This window comes from Seriola dumerili, unplaced genomic scaffold (assembly GCF_002260705.1).
Source record: "Seriola dumerili isolate Sdu_G_001 unplaced genomic scaffold, Sdu_1.0 BDQW01000025.1, whole genome shotgun sequence".
Taxonomy (NCBI): Eukaryota; Metazoa; Chordata; class Actinopteri; order Carangiformes; family Carangidae; genus Seriola; species Seriola dumerili.
In genome coordinates, this window is record NW_019174280.1 from 10,479,913 (window position 1) to 10,499,861 (window position 19,949).

General features: G+C 39.9%; 1 protein-coding gene across 2 annotated transcripts in view; it reads right to left on the reverse strand.

Annotated features, from left to right (window-relative positions):
- Nucleotides 1-9,072: 9,072 nt before the first annotated feature.
- LOC111238286 (estrogen-related receptor gamma-like) overlaps nucleotides 9,073-19,949 on the reverse strand; it is a 29,678-nt gene continuing 18,801 nt past the window's right edge. For both annotated transcript variants that reach the window (XM_022767726.1, XM_022767719.1), the window contains exons 5-8: nucleotides 17,498-17,608; nucleotides 16,622-16,804; nucleotides 11,438-11,707; nucleotides 9,073-11,323 (exon numbers count right to left, since the gene is read on the reverse strand). In XM_022767726.1, the coding sequence (XP_022623447.1) occupies nucleotides 11,079-11,323; nucleotides 11,438-11,707; nucleotides 16,622-16,804; nucleotides 17,498-17,608 (809 nt within the window). In that variant the 3' untranslated portion in view covers nucleotides 9,073-11,078. The remainder of the gene's footprint in view (nucleotides 11,324-11,437; nucleotides 11,708-16,621; nucleotides 16,805-17,497; nucleotides 17,609-19,949) is intronic.

A 19,949-nucleotide genomic window follows, 5' to 3' on the forward strand; every position in this document is an offset into this window, starting at 1 on the left:
TTTATTAGAAAATCAGTGGTTGATTTGTAAGAGAAGGTGAAACTGTTGAAAAAGGAATTTACTTTTACTGGTTAAAAATGTGAAGCATGGCTTTCATGCTTGCAGCCAGAAGAAAAGGGCAAAAGAAGAAGATGGGGTACAATAAAGATTGTGGATGTTGGGGGTGATTGCACAAAGGGTTGCTTAAATACGAGAGGTCCATTTATTCTTTTGTAAAGGATGACAAAAACTCATAGTGCTATATTTAACCATTTATATGTACTGTTGCCAGCGTTGAAAACATTCACAACCTAGCATGTGCTGCATGCACTTTACTGCTGAAGAACGCGTTTCTAATTAAGGATAATTTATTTGTTTACAGACATATTAATATCACACTAAAGGGACAAGTGCATGTTGCAGTGAAATGACTCAACCTTAAAGCAAACAAGTATTAATCATAACCAGTCTAAAGAAAATCTCCAGAAGGCTTGTGGCAGTGATACACGAGTGATTTTAAGAAAACGTCCCTCAGCTGATCATAATCTGGTGAATCAAAAGCTTCAGTGAAAATGGTTACGACACAAACTGTGTATATTAATCTTTTGTTTTATAATGAAATGGCAGTCGGCGCGGGGGTCACTGAAAGATCTCGTCTCAGGCCAGAGCCCTTCATCTGGTCTCTTCTTAGCAGACATATCAGTGTAACTACAACTTAGAGATTTATATTTATATATGTACAACAAACAAGCAACAAAAAAAGAGGCTGCCTTTGTAAATGCCTGAAAATGTTTTGTACATTAAACCAATTTTTTTGTTTTTAATGCAATATAATTCCCCAGTTTGGGGTTTTATGTTTACTGTCTCATGTGGTACTGCAGTATATTAATTTATTATGTAAATGTTCATTTTGTAACCATATTATTGACTGTAATGGTACAAGTGTTTGTGCCCACATTGCATTGCAACTCATTTCAAATAAATTAATATGTGAAGACTTTAATGTGGTTTGGGTTCTATAATGTGTGTGTGTGTGTGTGTGTGTGTGTGTGTGTATGTGTGTCTGTGTGTGTGTCTGTGTGTGTGTGTCTGTGTGTGTGTGTCTGTGTGTGTGTTTAATCACAACTTCATTAGAGCAAAGAACAACAGGCCTGTGTCTAACTTTGTAACACTGCCTTTTTTCAAATAATCCAGTAGGTTCATTCATTCATAAAAAGCAGGATCATTTCCTAAAGAGCCACTCCATCCTTCTGTTCACCTCAAGGAATCAAAATTATCAAATACTTTTTACTAATCAGTGAGATTTGGTGCAATTTATTTAAATTAAAAATAAGTCAAATCATATAAATTGTTTTATACAACAGTTAGTTCCGACCAAGTACTTTGATTGGACGAGAGGCATTCCATGAGTTCTGCCATAGAGGCGAGTATAACAGCACTGCGACTTTTAACTACGCGTATCGCTCCGCTTCACAGGTGTTCTATTAACTGCTAATTAGCGTCAGAGTAACGGTCGTTATCTATCTTAGATTGTAACAAACTTTGCAAAGAACAATATATTTCCAGAAATAACATTTGAATTAAATGAGGAAAGGTCGTCAGAAGAGGATGAATGGAAGAAGCCTGGATACCACAGCACACTCCTGAGGTAAAGTGTAAACAAAGTAGCAATCTAGTGTGCACTGTTCAGGTCAGGAAAATGTTTGTGTTGATTAGCAACAGTCCAGTACCAGTCCAGTGGCGGAACTATTTGTATTGGCGTTGTCAAATAAATGATAAAATAAACAAATTATAATCTGTTGTTGCTTATTTAATTAATATGGCGCTCGTAGAAATGTTGTATACTGTTGTCTTCAGTAGGCTACTCGGCCTGTGGCCTCGTGCCTATGACCTAATCACAGCCGTGCTGATATTCAGTGCATCACTCCCTCTCGTGTGATATTGCTTAATTAGAAAAAGAAATGATTTTTTTTCATCTCAACAACCTGACCAGGCTTGTTCGTTTATTAATTTCATTTGTTCGTTGTACTTCTTTGACCTCATCAGCCAGCTTTGTGTCTGTTGTGTGCATAGTCCTCTCAGTTACTACAGGCTAACCTAGTGGCACCTGCAAACTGCATCCACAAAATTGATTCAAGTTTCAATAGATCACAACAGATTTTTACCACAAAGCACCCAAAGAGGTGAAAATGACCAGAAAAGCTGACTGAAAATGAACATGTCTGCAAAAAAACCCCCCAAAAAAAGTAAATTAAGCCCCTTACAAAATCTTCTCTCTGGAGGGAATAAAATTGAAAGAAAAAATGTCAAACAGGTAATTATGTTCTGCTGTATCACCACACAGTGTCTTTAGTGTCTTTAGTCTTTCTCTCAGTGTGTGCTGTGAGTCTGTATTCAATGATGAGAAGTTTTAATAACAGGCGTGCTGTATTACTTCAGAAGAGTTTTCCACAAAAGCAGGTGCTTCCTCTTATCCACTGCTTAGGAATGTTTCTTGTCCGCTTGTGTTTAAATTTCAGCACCGTAACATTTTACACTTGTTTCTTCTCTTAGCTATTCCAACAGTCTTGTCATGAATCATGTTGAGTTCCTCTTCCTTCGTTTTTCATTGTAGGAGAGAAGAAACTGTGGCTGACCTCTTGACAGCTCTTAACCAGCTACAGTGACACTTTTGAACTGGTCAGTGTTGGAGACAAAACAAGGTGGATTTTATGTCCTGTCAGGTTCAAAGGTCGCCCTCAGGTCACAGGTTGGTGTCAGTGAACATGGTGTGCTCCTTCTTCACGGTGCTGAAGCCTTTGATGGTGTCAACAAACTCCTCATCGTCCATAAACTATAAAGAAGAAAGGAGCTAGTTAGATAGAGGATACAAGGCTCTGCACCACATTTCTAGTCTCTTTGAAATGTTTTGCTTGTTTTATGTGTCTTTCTGCACCTGTGTAAATGTCTCCACTTTTCCCACAGATGTATTGATATATCAGTTCACAGATGTGTGATCAGTACTGTAGCCTAGCATACATTTCAATTATGTGGTAACACTTTTTTAGTGGTGGTACTTTGAACAGGTCCAGCATACGTTTTTGGGGTCTCTCACCATCCCACTGTCATGGCCTGAGATGTTTGGGTCCCACGCTTCGTCGTCTCCAGTGAGGGACTTCCCGTCCATCACTTGGCTGACACTGCGTCTCAGAGAGTTCACACTGAGGATCCCGAGCTCACCCTGCGGAGGGTCTTCATCAGTGGGCTCACATTTAGCTTCCACCAATTCCTGGTAAGACAAAACAAAAACAAGACTAAACATATTCTGCACATGTATAGCAAAACTATTGTTGGTGTGAGTTTATCTGTTCATTGAGTTCTACCTCTATCTTCATGGTGAAGCCCTTGAGTGTTACGCTGTTGGAAAAGCCTGTTGTGTCAGGCACAGTGTCGAACTGAGGAACAGAGAGGGAGAGATGCATTTTCCAATCATTTACACTATAAGTAAATTCTGCCCCTATGTAGTTAACGTAAATCATCCCACAGTAAAAGTGCCAGATTCTATCATGTATAACCAATTTATTTTATACTTTTTAAAAAATATTCTGCATAGTGAATAGTGATTATTAAATAAGGAACCAAAGTAAATCTCCCCCCACCAAAACAGAGTTGCTGGGTGGGTAAACAGCCATGGGGCTCCTCTTCTGCAGGGGCAAGGCCACCAGCGGGGGTCTCTCTCGGGTGAAGGGGGGTTTGTTCAGAACCTAGTGCAGGATGAGGGGAGGAAAAGAGAGAAACTAGCTGAGGTTTCTTTTTAAGAAGTGAACAAAGTAGCTATGAACTTTAAGTCTTTAAAAAAAAAAATCACTGAGTAATGTGTCTCACCTTATGTAGCATGACACCTAACACAATGGCCAGCAGCAGCAGGGCAATGCCTGCCATCACTACAATGAACCACAGCTCCTGTACAACAGGCTGGTCCCCCTCACCTCCCTCTGCCCGCTCACCACCCCCTCCTCCTCCTCCAGGAGGAGTGGGGCTCTGTGAATCTGCAGGGAAGCACATAAACAGCTTGCATCTTTGATAGTAATTAAATTAAAGGATACAGTACAGGATCTCCTTAAAATCATCCAGTTACTAAAATGTTTATTTAAAAATGCCATGAGCCACAGCCTTCTTCTGAATTCATGTATCACGACTCATAATGTATGTAAAAACAAGATCATTTTTAAGCAAGTTGTGCATTGTCAGATTTTACGAATTGCAGCAGATTTTAGCCTAATGCAGAATGTATTGCTTCCTTATAAATACATCTGAGAGAGCCAATAATCAATCCCACTCCTCTTTTGCATATGTAGCCATATGCACTTGGATGAGAGACGGCCAGACTGAGCAGCAGGTCAACTTTAAATGAACTCCAGGCACCATTGGAGTTGCGCATCTACATCAGCAGGTAAATGAGGATCTGTTTTTCTGTTAAAACCACCTTTTCCTGTAGGTTTACATTTGATAGAAACACATCACAAGTCAACACTGTGAGAAAGAAAGACGATCACACATACTGCGGAGGAGATAACAGTGTAACTGGAGACATACTGGCTTGCATGGCCTAGTTTGTAGCATGCAGGTAGCACCACACGCCACTTTTATCCATTTATGTTTCTATAGACTTCTGTAGTAGATATGTCAAGACTTTGAGTATATATAGTTATTTGGTATCGGTGGGCCCTTCCGGCCAGGTTAGGTGCCAGTTAGTGAGTATGTTCCAGCAAAGGCTCTCAAGTGCTAACCTGTTTGTGTCCAGGCTGTTGTAAGTTCAGACATTCTTGTCATAGACTTACAGAGACAGAAAAATGTGTAAGAAATCATAGAAAAAGAAAACTGCAGAGAGAGAAGTGTGTCCACCCAGAGACTCACCAGTTCTGAGGTCCGTGGTTCAGCCTGTGGCGGGGGTGCTGGCAGCCCCTCACTGTGATGCATCAATCAGAAGGGCAAAGACCTGTTGGGCGTTTAGGATCACACCTGTCGTCGCATCAATATTTTACACCCGATACTTTTACTTGCCGACTTGCCCTCTTCTTCAACACCACACAGACTTGAGAGAAATATTCCCATGTCTCCGTCCCTGCCCCGAGGCTAATGTTTCCTAGAAAGCACATGGAAGAAATATAGTATCTAGTATCAGAGCTAAAAGAGCCTCAAACACACTGCATGTGTGCTCCCCTAATCCTCTAAAAACTCCCATCAACCTTTGCTTTCCTTAGCAGTGCCATGGTAACAGCCAGGTGTCAGGTTTCAGCTTACCTGAAGAGGCATGGTAGAAGCATATAACCCCTCTGCTCCTCAGGTGCACTGTTTGAGTCTGTCTTTTCTTATAAAATGACATGCCTCATATCGTATGCATATATACGCACAAATGTCAACTGATGATGACGATATGAAATATATATGTGACCTCTATCGGTGTAAAGACAGTTCTGTGTGTATAGTACTGAATTATAAAGAATACTTATTCCACAAGCCTATAGGCAGCTACATATTTAAATGGACAGAGGGTTTTCAACAATTAATAAAGTGCCACATTTTTGTTACTACAGTGTTATGGACAGCTGCATCATATCAGATGTCCTGCTATCATGATGTTAAAAAAGATTGGCGAAATTGTCACTATATATCATGGCTTTTATTCTGTGTTAATATGGTGCTGAATATGTAATCCTAATTATACACAGGTATTGACGATACCCTTGACATTTCAAAAATGAAGTATTGATATCAGGTTAATAATGCACATATGATAATATTGTGATGACAGATTTTAGGCCTTGTGGATGTTTTGTTTTTCTTAATCATTTCTTATTAAATATACACATTCATGTCTCTTTTATATTTACATATAATAATAACATATACTGACAGGCTTTGTGATGGATATATATTTATGTAACATGTCTATAATATAGATAGACATGCTAAATACATGTTTCTATTAGCTAGACATATGACAATATGTGATATTGTTCCAATTTCTTACAGGTATTATATGCAATTTTATATATATAGGCTATACTTTAAGTACATATATGATTTTACTTTATATGTACATGTATTTCATATATGGAAATTCAACACATGTACATGGTTGAAGTTATTTAAAAGTGGAAATCTATTTGGCTACGTTCTGCACATTTTGAACATTTTTTGTTATGACTGTGATTTCATAACTTGTGTTAACGTGCTTATCATGAGTATCTAAAAGTCATGGGCGAGATTTGACCTTGCTCAAAAGGGGGAGTGATCATTTTAAAAGCCTCGTCTTAAACTTATAAAAATGTTTTTTACCTAATATGGTCTCCAAATGTTTCTGAACAACATGACCTTGTTGCCCCAACCAGAATACATGGTGTTCCATGTAGTACGCTCTATAACCACATGATGGTGCTATGCAGCAGCTGCTGGATTTGTTGTTGCGAGGCAGTGTCCAGTTTGAGTCAACAGCAGCAAAGAAGGAACTCATTATGCAAGTACAGCTGCAGTGCCCCTTATCGAAGACTGAAAACAAAGTACATGCACCTCTTGTCTTTCATGTCAGGACGTAGCATCACAGCTCCAAAGAGCCCTGATGGGACAAAGTCACTCCTCTCATGTGACCTCTAACTGTGCATGTACAGTTGTCCATCTGCTGTGTGTGGATGATAGAAAATGACAGGCCAGAGTTACAGCAGCAGATATAGTAACATTTTGTCAGGGTGTTCATGGCAGTGCCGCAGGAAGGTATAAAACTTTTAAATGTGAGCAGCTCGGATGCAAGTCTGGGAGGATTTGAAGCAGTTAGATCAGAACCAGTTTGAAATATCTTCCTGCTCTATGGTCATGTTCTTCTTCTACCTGAAAACTGCTGAATTAAACATGATTCTCCATCAGTACTGGACAATGGGGCCTCCCAGATGATAATGTTTTAAAAAGATGTGCTTTCCCTCTTAATGTTAAAGTCTCCCTTCTCTAAAAAAAATGTGGTTTATTTGTTGTTTCTTAATTTGGATATTTGACCTTGACTGTGCAGAGTTTGACTGTTTTCATATTCATTGCTGAAAAGAGAATGTTTCACCTTAAATGGGAGTTTCAAACGTGTTTGTACAAGCATGGTTTGTGTCTGGAAACAATTATGCTTCAATAAGCAAAGAAGTAGGAAACATAATGGAAATATTCTTGTTTCAACCAGTTAAATGTAGGTGAATATTTGCACATTCACAGATTGTGGATTTTTTTCTTTTAATGAGGGAAAGGGAGCAGATTTTTCACTTTTTTTTTAAAGCTGAGTATTTTTTATAACTGGTGTAACATGTTGGGACAGGATCTCTAAGACCACACAATTATTAACATGTAACAGACGTAAGATGTTAATGCTGTTAATCACAACAAGAGTACACAAGTGTGTTTAAAAAAAAAAGTCTTGAGAATTATAATCATCGCATATTCATGTACATCACCTCAGTGTGGAACATTTCAGGCCCATTTTTGAGATGAACCCTTGTATTAGGGGATGTTGGCTGCAACATAACAAGGACAAATTCAGAATTATGTATATTAGCAACATAATCGAACAAAACAAAGTGATTATTTAATGCTTTCTTTAAATATTTAGTCCTTGGTCCCCAGTTCCAGACATCACCGCTCTGTATCAGAGGGGCCCCCACATTAACTAACAGCTCATTTGATTTATTTTTACAGACAAGCTCTCCTCTGTCTAATACCCTAATCAGCATTCATACCTTGCTGTGATGATTCGGGACAATGCTTTTTTATTGAGGAAGTGATCTCACCCTTGAGTGCCAGAATCAGCCTTTTTTACAGCCCATCTCCTCAGGGCCTCATCCATCACCAAGGTGTCCGGGCGACACAGCCGCTAGACACATACTAACTCATTTAAGGAGAGGGACATACGGGGATATATCACTCAAGATCACTAACTCACTTACTGACAGCTGATGTGGTAAAAAATTTCCAGCTTGTTCCAAATCCCTCGGTGCACTCCATGAGTTTTAACCACAGGTAAATAAGGAGATTATTTACCTTCTGCTGACAGATAAGGAGGGATAAAGGACAAATGGGTTCACTTGGATTTTGTTTTGTCTTCATCCATCTTTATTCTTAAGGTCTTTCTGGCATTGGCTCCTCTCCACTCTTCTCCTCCCATCTCCTGTTTGAATGTAAGATACATAAATATAATATAGTTTTTTTTTCTATCGTGTATATATAAATAAAATCACATGCTTCATGTTACAGAATCGGTCGTGACTGATTGCTACTGAAAGCAGCGTGTCAGTCCAGTTAATACTTCCTTTATCGACTGTAAACTCAATCAAAAACCATGTAATCTAAACTAAATATCTGTGTCTTCAATCACCAGTCTAATAAAAGCAGGGTGTTTTCCTCGCCTTCGCAATTTCCAATTACATTTTCTAAATGAACAGTGTAAAACATGATGTTGAGATTGATCATATTGTAAGAAATATTGGTAGCACTTTATTTTGAACCCCCCCCCCATCCCCATTAGTATTTATCAGGAGGACACTAGCCATTTATAAATTGTTTTCAACATGTTATTGTAGTTGTAAGCATTGATATGACACCATTTTAAGTTTTTACTTTGTCAACAACTCCTCCCATGAAACATCCATAACTGTATTAACGGATAACAAAGGACTGACAATATCACACATTTGGAATTGTATAGGATTTTTTATGTATCACATTTATTATCGAGGAATGTATTACAATTATATGATTAGCTGAAGAAATCTAGTTGACCTTTTGATTTCTTTTTCTTTTTCTTTTTTTTTTGTTGGTCAAGTTACTGTTTCTAAGGAATCCAATTTTAAGCTTCAACATGTCTTCAGGAGTTTTAACACATTTACAGACAGTTAAAATCTCCCTGTGGATGATTTGTACATGTACATATTGGGTATATTATAACACGCTTGGATTGGTTCTTCTGAGATTGATGAATTAGCAGTAAACATGCAACAGTTATACAAGTTAAAATTTTGAAATATATTAATGAGCACTAAAAAAATAATGTAGCAAAATAAGCTAAACAAAAATATCCTTGTATCTACTTACAATTACTACATAGTGTATATTAAACATTGTATTAAGATCCTAATAAATATTGTATGAGAAAGTGATGGCTTGGCTGCATCTCCCTCCATCAGCATCAACAGGCATTTGATGACCAGCACTCCCTGGAGCCACTGTTAGACTTCATTACATTACAGCTGGTAATTATAAATCTCCATCCAACTGGGCTCTGATGGCCTAAATGTGCCATAATGGGCCTTACTTGGAAATGACAGTCCATTGTCAGACGGTGCAGAGTACACTGCGCCTACTTACCAGCTCTTAATGAATTTGTTTCAAAGCCTTTTCCCCTGCTTCTCTTTATTGAGAAAGATGACACGCAAAGATATTCTGAGCTTTGCATTATGGGGATCATCTTTATTGCCCAAGAATCCACCTGAGAATGAAATAGCACGGCACAGCTCATCCAAACAAAGCTTATTTGCATCTTGAAACATCTCTCAGCTGTTGGCATAGGACATGATGTACTGTATATACAGCAAAAATGTACAGAACATACATTTAAACCGTCATATTGCTGCCATCCTCTTGTCACAAAAATATGCACATTACAGTGTCACAGTACCTTGCATTAAGGAGTAAAATAAGGAGCAGGGCTTTTTGTTTATTGTACTGAGATTCCTTCTGAGTTTAATCCCTTCATTTAACATGTGCGGAAAAAGACAAATTTCAGATAGAGCTACTCTTCACACAAAACACACTAGATTAACAGAGCGCCATCACCAGTTTCCCCAAACATTATGGCTAAAAGCAAAAAGTAGTGCACAAATTTCATCCTACACATAGATTTCTACCAGAGAAAGGACATCAAGCACCTCCCTAATCCAGATTATACAGTATGGCAGCCATTTTACATAGTTAAAGTTATATCTATGGGTCTACACATCTCTACAACATTATGATCTTCAAGTACAGACTCCACTTCTAAATCATGTTTTCTTGAATTTCATGATATGGTATACACAGGTATCAGTGCTGTAGCAGAGAAGCTAGTAAAAAAATTATCTTACAATGATATCATTTAAAAATCTTTAAAAAATTATTTATCCACTGTAATTGCTTTAATCTACTCTCCATTAATGCCACGTTAGTAAATAAAAAACAGCAAAAGAACAGAGCCACTTTTAAATAAATATCACTTTGCTGTAATACAGTGGTATCATGACATGTTAAGTACTCTTTCCCTGAAATCTTCTACTAAAATCAGGAGGCTGATTATTGTGTTATGAGATGCTGATCACTTAATCGCTTCCCTTTAATCAACTATACATGAATGCAGTGACGAGATAGATATTTTTGCGATACACGACAGAGCAGGGATGCAGGTTATGTGAATGTTTTACAGGCCACATTATAATGTTGTGGACGTTTGCTGGTATTATTCAATAGTATGAGTCTTTACTCTTTGGCAAGACTTACTTAAATGTCTCTTAGGACACGTTTACCTTTTCTATACAAAAAGGACAAATAAATCAGATCATTAAAAGGCTCTCTAAATGCATCAGAATGCAGATAAACAGGCTTCAACATGGATGAAATAATCCATGAGGATCTTCAAGTATCAGGTGGTCTTTTGACAAAAGAAGCTCTACTTTTGGCATGTAACTGTAAATATCTCTAGAAGGCGGTTTCTTCTGCTGTTACACTGTCTGGTCATCTGTCTTCAGCTTTCAAAGCAGGTCAATACACTTAGATTAGTGTCACAAACAGCAAAGATGACAACGTCCATGGCGTCAAGACACTAAACGCAAATTTGACTGCTTTTTCCAAACATTCGTTGGAAGTAGGAGGGGTGCGTCTCTAAAAATATTCCAGCAGCTTCCTGGCGATTGCAAATTCAAAACTTTACTGTCAAATGCAAGCTGAAATGGACAAATACGTGGCGTCATACCCCACCGTTACCCGTTATCCTTCACTTCCTCCCATCCTGACCTCTGTACCGGAGGTGGGGATGAACCGAACCACTGTCTGTGTTCAGGTCAGGCTTTGGCCTCCAGCAGTTCAAGGAACAGTTTGTGCATAGGCACACGGCCGTCCTGTTTGATGCTGCAGAAGTGCTGCACAGCGCGAGAAGCCGTCTGACGCAGGAGAGGGAGGGTCATGATCAGTTTGCCGGCCCGCCGAGGGTCCTCTGGGTGGTGGGTGGCCTCGTAGTCCTGGAGGGCCCCGTGAAGGACGTCCTGGAGTCTCTGAACTGCCTCTGAGTCCTCAATTTGCATGGAGTCTGATAGAAGAGATGGAATTGAGGAATGAAATGTTATGCTTTAATTACACAAAACATAAAGATACAGAACAGTGAAGGTAAAAGACCTAAGCTCTGTAAGAAGTAACTCTGTACCTGAGTTAGCGAGTGCAATAGCCTTAAGGACCACAAACTCCTCCTTCTCCAGCCCCATGGTTTTGCACTTCTTCACCAGCTGGAGGATGGCGTTGTTGAGGTCGAGCAGCCCTGCCAGCTTCGACTGCTCCTCGTCCATGATGTAGTCCTCGGCGTACACCAGCTTGTCCTCCAAGGCCAGCGAGCGGAACACCACTCGCAGGATCAATATCTCCATCCAGCCACTCTGAAGTAGACTCATCTGGTCTGCCAGCGAAAGGGAGGGAAAGCCTAAAGCAGAAAGAGGGGAAAAATGGACGGGTTAGAGATACTGTAGTGGGTTAGAACTATTTAGTTTAACGATTGTATAGCCTGAGAGATTTAAGGAAATAAAGAATGTAGAGCAGTAATTTGATAAGCAGAAAAGAAAGATTTTAAAGGGGCACTCCGCCCATTATACAAAGGTCAGTTCACTAGTCATAGTGCAGTTAGGCCTTTAAAAAACGTTGTTTAATGTCTTCTGTTGCTGCGGAAGGGGCTTTCCAAAGCTTGATGTCATCAGGGTCATTTTGAATTGGACGGGACACCACAAATGTTTCACAGAAAACCTGCTGGGGGCATGGAGTTTGAAAGAAGTGGGTATTTAGTAGGCAGAGAAGGTCTATGAAAGATGCTATTCTGTTGCATTATGGGAGATGTAAGAGACAGCATTTTTGAAACCTGACCCATACTCGGGACTAAACGTCAGGACATCTCGGTCCCTGCAGCCTTGATTTTGACCCTCCTATTTTTAATTAGTCCCCCTGCTTAATGGGAGAGTAATAGTAAATCACTGGAGTGCCCCTTTAAATAATTTAGTGTAATTATTTATTTTATTGCATCCACATTCCTCAACCTGCTATTTCCCACAGTTCCCACCATCATTTAGAAGATGCCTGAACATAGATTCAGAATATATCAAAAGAGAGAGCATCATTAGCATTAGCATAGTAACTGCAAAAATGTCTTGTAGAAATTAGATTATTTATCTTTAACATATAATTCTGCAGCTGAATTAAATTCTGGTCTGACATTTTGGGAAATACTCCTATTTGCTTTCATGCCAACATATAGAGGAGATGACTGATACCATTTTCATTGTGTGTATGCTAACTATGAAGCTACACAGCCAGCAGCAGCTTAGTTTAGCATTAGCTTTATGCCAAGCTAACCAAACCATCTTTTATCTAACAGACATATACTGTATGAGATAAACGGACAGTCCAGCCCAATCTGTCTTTTTTATTTTAGTGTGTGCAGTTGTACCTTGATGGAATATGCTAATGATGACATATTTAAGGTGCAGATGACAGTGTACATGAGCCCTTAATATTACTGATAATACAGAATTTGTTTGTGGCAGAATGCTTTATTTAAAAGCAGGCCACACAGCAAAGGGCATAACAAAGGACAGGAATAAAGAGGTGGTGAATTTAATTACACTCTGTAGGACACTCCTAGTTTGATTGACAATTACACCTCACAGGAGTATGATTAAACTTGATCATCCTCCCCACATAAACCTGCACACACACATACTCACGCGCACGTTTACTGTAATTAAACAGATGATTTTACAGTGCGAGCGGAGGCGGGGGAGGCGTTTGTGTTTTTGACACCATCAGTGATTGTTATCAGGATCCACTGCTCTTTACAATCACCACGGGAACGTCAGTGGCGCCCATTTCCCCACTATCGCTCCCTGATTGATTGGAAACGCTGTCTGTGCACAATTTCATTGGTCGATAGGGATCAGTATTCTGGCACTGGACCATCGATCAGGGACAGAGACCTGTGTGAATGTGTGTGTGTGTGTGTGTGCAGGTCTGTGTGATGAAATCTCAGGAAATATATTGATAGATTTTTAAGGTCAAATACAAGTTAAACCTTCAATAAAGAGAAAAGAGCATGTTTTCAAGGGACAAAGCAAAGGACACTGAGGGCAACAAGGAGTGTTGACATTTGGGGAGAATTATGTTGCCAGTGTATCTTATCAACAATAACACACAGCCAGTCACACCATAGCACGCGCATTCGACAGCCAACTTGCAGCACAGACTCAAAAAGGCCAAAAGCAAAGAGGGCAGTTGGTCTTTAGCCAGCTCATCTGCCAGTCTGGCCCTCAGACTTCAGACCACATCACTGTCAATCTGCCTGATAAGAGCAGACACAGAGGAGGGGGAGCAGCCAGGACAGTAGCCCCATCACACTCACCTCCCCCTGGGCAAAGAACTCAGATGGCCCAGGCCACTTCGCCCAGGACCCTGGTTCTAGCAGCGATGGGGGCCGTGTGGCCTGCCACTCATCCAGAGCTGATGTGACATGGCCATTACGCTGCTAGGAGGGGGCAGTCTTTTTTTTTTAAAATACCAATTCTCTCTGCGTGTTCGTCTCTACGCTCTCTCTGTGTATTGTCTCTACTATCTACCCTTCTTTGTCTTATCAACCTGTTCCTTGAATGATGCTATTGTCCCATTTTGTCAGGGTCACTATGATTCTTTCCATTTCTCTCTTTTTGTCCATCCTTTTTCTCTTTATCTGCCCTTTTCTCTCTCCGTCTCTCTGACTCTGCCTTTCTGTTTTTTGTCTCTGTCTTTTTCTATTAAACTGAAATAGCTAGATCAGTCAGGCCAACCAAAATTTCCCAGTGACTAGGACAATGTTTTGGTAACAGTGTGATATCAGTGATAACAGTTTATTTTCAGCATTGATAAATGCTTTTACATCTTCATTAAAAAATTAACATATTAGTTCAACATATAAGTTGTTTTATTTAACAAATTGAGGACAGCTAATTCCAGCATTTGTAAAATGCTGTAACGAGCGGATGTTTGGAAGTTATAACTGATAAAGAACTAAATCATTAATTGATTGACATAAATCTGTTTAATTTATCTTCTCATAAAGGAATATTTTAACATTTCAGGACATACAGTTATTTGCTTTCTTGTCAAGGGTTAGACAAGATCGAGACCACTCATATCAGTCTAACCAGTTGCTGGTTCCAACTTCATATTTATTGTACAGACATGAGAGTGGTATCAGTCTTCTCATCTAACTTTCAGATAAGTGTATTTCACAAGAGGGGTGAGTTTAACAAGTAAAAATACGTCCTAAAGTGAGAAACATGTTGCAAATGACAGATTTTACAAGTTTAGCCTCATGAATTCCTCCTTTTATCAAATAATTGTTTAAAAGTTTAGAAATCTTTCAATGTCTACACCCTTTTAAAAATGTCATGTTCTTCTCGAACAAGTGCATCATGGTCTTGTGAAAATTAGCTGTGATATTTGAACAACTGTTTGATTTTAGCTTTAGATGAAAGCCTTACATATTGACTGCTGATCAGATCTTTCAAATATTTTTTCTTTCTTTCTTCATCAATGTACGAATCACGTTTATTCGCCTCAACTCATCTGATGGAAGTTCACCTTTTGTTGCATTTTATTTTATTTTTGTGACATTTCAAAAGTTTGACTAAGATGTGCTTGACAGTTGGATGAAAACATGGCTTCCTGTCTCTCTCCCCCTCTCTCTCTCCCCCTCAGGTGGGTGTCTGCCTCTGCTGCTGCTCCACTTTCTCAGCCAAACCCTCCACTGGCAAAGGGCTACAAATACACGCATCAGTCGGACTCCGTCTGTCTCGTGCGCTGACAGTAAAGAGCCGACAACGAGAGAAAAGAGACAGACAGCAACAGCCTGGGGGGTGAGAAGAAGGAGAAGGATGGGAGGTATGGTGATGGTGGTGGTGGTGGTGGTGGGGGGGGGGGGGGGTTGGTTCTCTTCTTCCTTTTTTTAACAGAACAATGGAAATGCTGATGAGGGATACCAAACACCAACACACACTCAAATGGTTGCTTCATGTCCACTTTGTAGGAACAAACATGGGGACAAATATAGTACAGAGGGATACAAGCACAAACACACGCGCACACACACACACACACACACACACACACACACACACACCTGCTTTGTTTGTTTTGTAAGCATTTCGGAGACAAGACATCAACAAAAACCCCAGGTGTTTCCCTGGTGATGTTTTGGGTGTGGATAACCACAGCTGATAAAGCAGTCAGGCCTTCAGTTGGAGGAAAAACAAGGAGAAGAGAAATCGACAGCGGTTTAAATACCTTAATGTCAACTTTTCCTCCTTTTATTTCTCCATAATTCAGCTTGAGACATTCGCTGTTGGAAACTTTGGGATCTACACTAACTTAATAGATTAATCTGAGTAAAGTTTGTCTGCACAGCATGTCTTTGTAATGACTCACTGACCAGGCCACTGCTTTTAGTGTCCAAATATTATGTAAAATGCCCTGTAAAGGAATCAATTAACCGAGAAAATAACTGGCTGATTAATCGATCATGAAGCAATTGTTAGTTGCAGCCCTAACTTGCTGTCAATTAAATTTTTGTCACTCAAATAACTAATAAAAGGACCGATCATTTCAAGACTAAAATCAACATACATACAGTGACAGTACTGGTGTACTGTTTCTGAATAGTGCTGTTTTTTATTTGTGTCGCCACAGCAGAACTGCAGACCTCTGTTGCCACCGCAAACGATTACAACTGTCAACATCGCTGCATACCAGCATTTTAATCCCACTAAGCTGTCAGAACACACTTCCCCTCTCCTTTCCACCCTCTCATCCAAAGAAAAAAAAAGAAAACTCTGGACATCCCTTCTGCTGTTCCTGTGTCAGAGGAGAAGCTAAGTGTGTTCCAAGTGTCAGGAGGATTTCCGTAATTCAGACAGCACAGGGAGACGGCTGCAGCCCAGGAAATGAATTAAAATGTCCAGGTGGCCACTGGTCATCTGGCTGATATATTAGGAACACACCTCAGTCAGCAAGGGCATGGCACGCACACACACACACACGCACGCACGCACGCACCCGCACGCACGCACACACACACACACACACACACAGAGGATGTGTCACTGCCGCGCCAACATGCCCTCCTCTCTCCTCCGGGCATCCAGCAAGTGTCTTGGCAACCGCAAGTCACAACAATCTCCTCCTCTGATCTGATTATAGACTTAATGTGAGATAATGTGTGTGGTGGATTGTGTGAGCAAACAACTCACTGACTGACTGACTGACTGACTGACTGAGTGACTGACTGAGCGAGACACGGTGGTTTCAGCCTGAACCGTACCTGGGATGTGTTTGGCCCAGCCGATGTTGACCACCAGCTCCCTGTCAGCCAGGTCGCACAGTGTGGTCAGAGCCTTGATGTCACTCTCAGGTACAGTGGGGTCCGGCATGGCGAAGATGCCCTCGGGCTCGGCCACCAGCAGCAGAGACACTACTTTGTTCTCCACCACACCGCCAACAGAGACTAAGAGAGAGTGAGAGAGGAAATTTATATTATTATAACCACCGTTATTTAATCAGGTCTCTTCTCATTGAGGTCAAGATCTAAAAAGGTCCGAAATTAAAAGTTTAGAGGACTCTCAGAGGGATTAGAAGAGATTTTAAAATCCTTTGTGAGAAATGGAAAATGTTTTTTTTTTTTTTGTCCCTCTCCGGTGAAAACCATGTAGCCCCAAATTAGGTGATTTTGAATTGTAAGTATTTCTTCACGGGTTGAGTAAATCGCCCTACTTCTAAGGCTAAATAAACCATCTGAAACCCCACAGGATTATCTGAAAAATGCATTGCATCACTTTGGAGGTATGTGGTTTCCACAGGACAGGAATGTTTTGCTTTACAAGTGCAAAGTAGACAAGAAGTTCATCACAGCCATTCAAAGCCTCCCACTTCTCACTTCAAATATTACAGTTGGCAATGATTAATGCCAACTCATTAGCAAATACCAGCTATAAAAATGATTCAGTGTTCTGACAGACAACATCACAGAAAACATGATTGGACTGTTTTGAACTCACAGACCACAACACAAGATAAAATAAGAGCCTGTCATATCTACAATAAAGTAATCCATTAAGGCAGACTGACTGCCTAACAGTTATGTATTGCAGTCGTGTTCATATGCACCGTAGGTGATATAAAGTTTTGCTTGTACACTTACACGTTTTTTTCTGGGGCAGGGCGTTCTGTGGGTGCAGATATGGGCTGTTCTCAGCGTCTATTCTCCTCTTGTACTTCTGTCTGCCGCCTCGGACCCGGTCCAGACGCACACCTACAAAAACACAAACACAGGACATTAATGATGCACAGCTGTCACACCTGGGTGTCCCAATATTGCAGGGTAAAGTGCTTAATGCACAGAAAGGGAGACTCACTCACATTTACTCCCATACAGCACATACAGTATGTATCACATGCACAATAATAATTCAGTAAATTCAATTTGACTGACAGTAACCTAAGTGGTATTTCAAATACAGACAAAAAATATATCTTGTTAGAAGTCTTGATTAAAAAAACATTTATATTGTGAGATTATAGAGAGTTAAACTTGCTGTAATAAATACTTCAATTATGGGAAACAAAGTAATCCAAAATTAATAGCAGCCAATTATATGATGTGAGAAGATAAGTATTTTTAATTTTTAAAAAAGGACATAATTCAATGTATGTCATCAGCATCAATTGGTAATGTCTGCACAGTGACTCCAAACAACAAATTTATTTAAACAGAACATTTCAATTCCACTTGGATCTTGGTCGGGTAAGTGGAGTGGTTTGGAGTCAGCGTGCAGGCCGTCTTACTTTTTTCATCAGTAAAGACACTGACGGCATTTTCAAATAGGTAATCAGTTATCAGAAGGAGGCAGGAAGTTGGCCAGTCATCCGCTCACTCATCTTGACAGGCCCAAGGAGACCTAGCAGGACATATCTAATGTTGGCACAGCAGCGTGCATCCTGTAACATGACACCCAGCTGATGACAACTGCTCTTCTTAACATTTATTGTGGCAACCTCGTCACCATGGCGATAGGGATTTAAGAGTGTGTGTGTGTGTGTGTGTGCGTGCGTGCAAAGTGAGCAGCTGGATGAGGAGAAGCTGAAAGTCACAGTCACCAAGTGCATCTCTGAGGAAAATGCATGTGTCCAGCGAGCGCAAACGTGACTCAGGAAGCCTTTAGTAGTGGTGTTGGGTTACCTGATCTACACAGTGTAAACGGCCAGAGTGGCCCTGAATAGATCTATAACGGCACTCGCGCCTGTAAGAGACACTCTGAGGTTATTATTTGCCCACTTGACACCTTATAGTGATACTCCATCCCTTTGAGCCTGCAGCCTCCTGTACATATTCTTACCTATGCAGACATTTATGGAGATCATGCATCAACTTCCACAGCATTAAATAAATAATATAATGTCCTCTTAATCAGGCATGTAAAATGTGTTGTAGGGTCATTTCAGTTTATGGACAGGTTCTTCTTCTTTCTTTTTTTGGATCATTGGTTTGTAAAGTCATGTGGTGGTTTGTCATTTCATACTTGTGCTACTAGCATGAAAACAATTTTACAGAATTTCTGCTTTATTAATTAATGGATCGTGAACAGAAATAGAAGAAAGGCAGGGTGGAAAGAGGGGTAATGGTGTGAAAATATGGCCTGTGACCTTTGCTGTATGCCAATGTGCTCTTCCATAAGATTATTATGAAATGTCAAGCTCAGGTGTTGTATGACAGTACACTTCCATATTTTAATGTGGGAAGATTTTGACAGATAGACACTTGCAAAATCCCTACCTACCCACTTCCTTGAAGGTCCTATAAATGTACTCTATGTTAACCTGTTGTGCCTATCAGCTTCTTCACTTTGAATGATGAGGTCAGAGTTTGGCTATTTTACATTAGAGGTATCTGCATTTGAGTTTTCTCTAGGGTTTCTAATTGGTTTGAAATGGGTGAAGCTCAGCTGGAAAGAAAAAAAGGTGATGTCATGTATTTCCCTACAGCAATAAGGGATCAACAATATTTGAATCAAAAGCTGAAAATCAGTTGCTGGGTTGTTTGCTCATGTTGCCAGCATTGTCAATCAAATCCAATCAAACCACACCACACCCAAACAGTCCCAATGTAGTCTTTAGCTGAATGTTTCAGTGTTTTTTTTGTTTTTTTTTACTTTGTCAGGAATATTTTATAGGCATGGCTGGTTTCACAGAGATAGACTTCGACTATGGCTTAAATATAACAGATAGCCAGATTTCAGATAGACCTCTTAATTCATAAGTTGCACAAAGTAGTTTAGATCTTGACTATCTTAAATCGGACCTTGGTACAATGGATTCTGGGTAAATTAAGACATTTTTCAACTAAAAAAAGAGGTCGACCGAATCACTGCATCCAACCGCTCAGCTTTGTTTAACCCAGCTGAAAATGTTTGTCTACCGGAAGAATTCAACAGTGACATGGACGTTTTACTTGGGACATTCAGCGAATAAAAATCTAATCTGGAAAAAAATTGCAGCGACAGTAAACAGTGTCAATCCCCACGAAGAAATAAATGTTTAAAAGAAGAAATCCTTAAACAGGAGGAGGACCACAGGAAAAGCTTAAAGACAGAAAT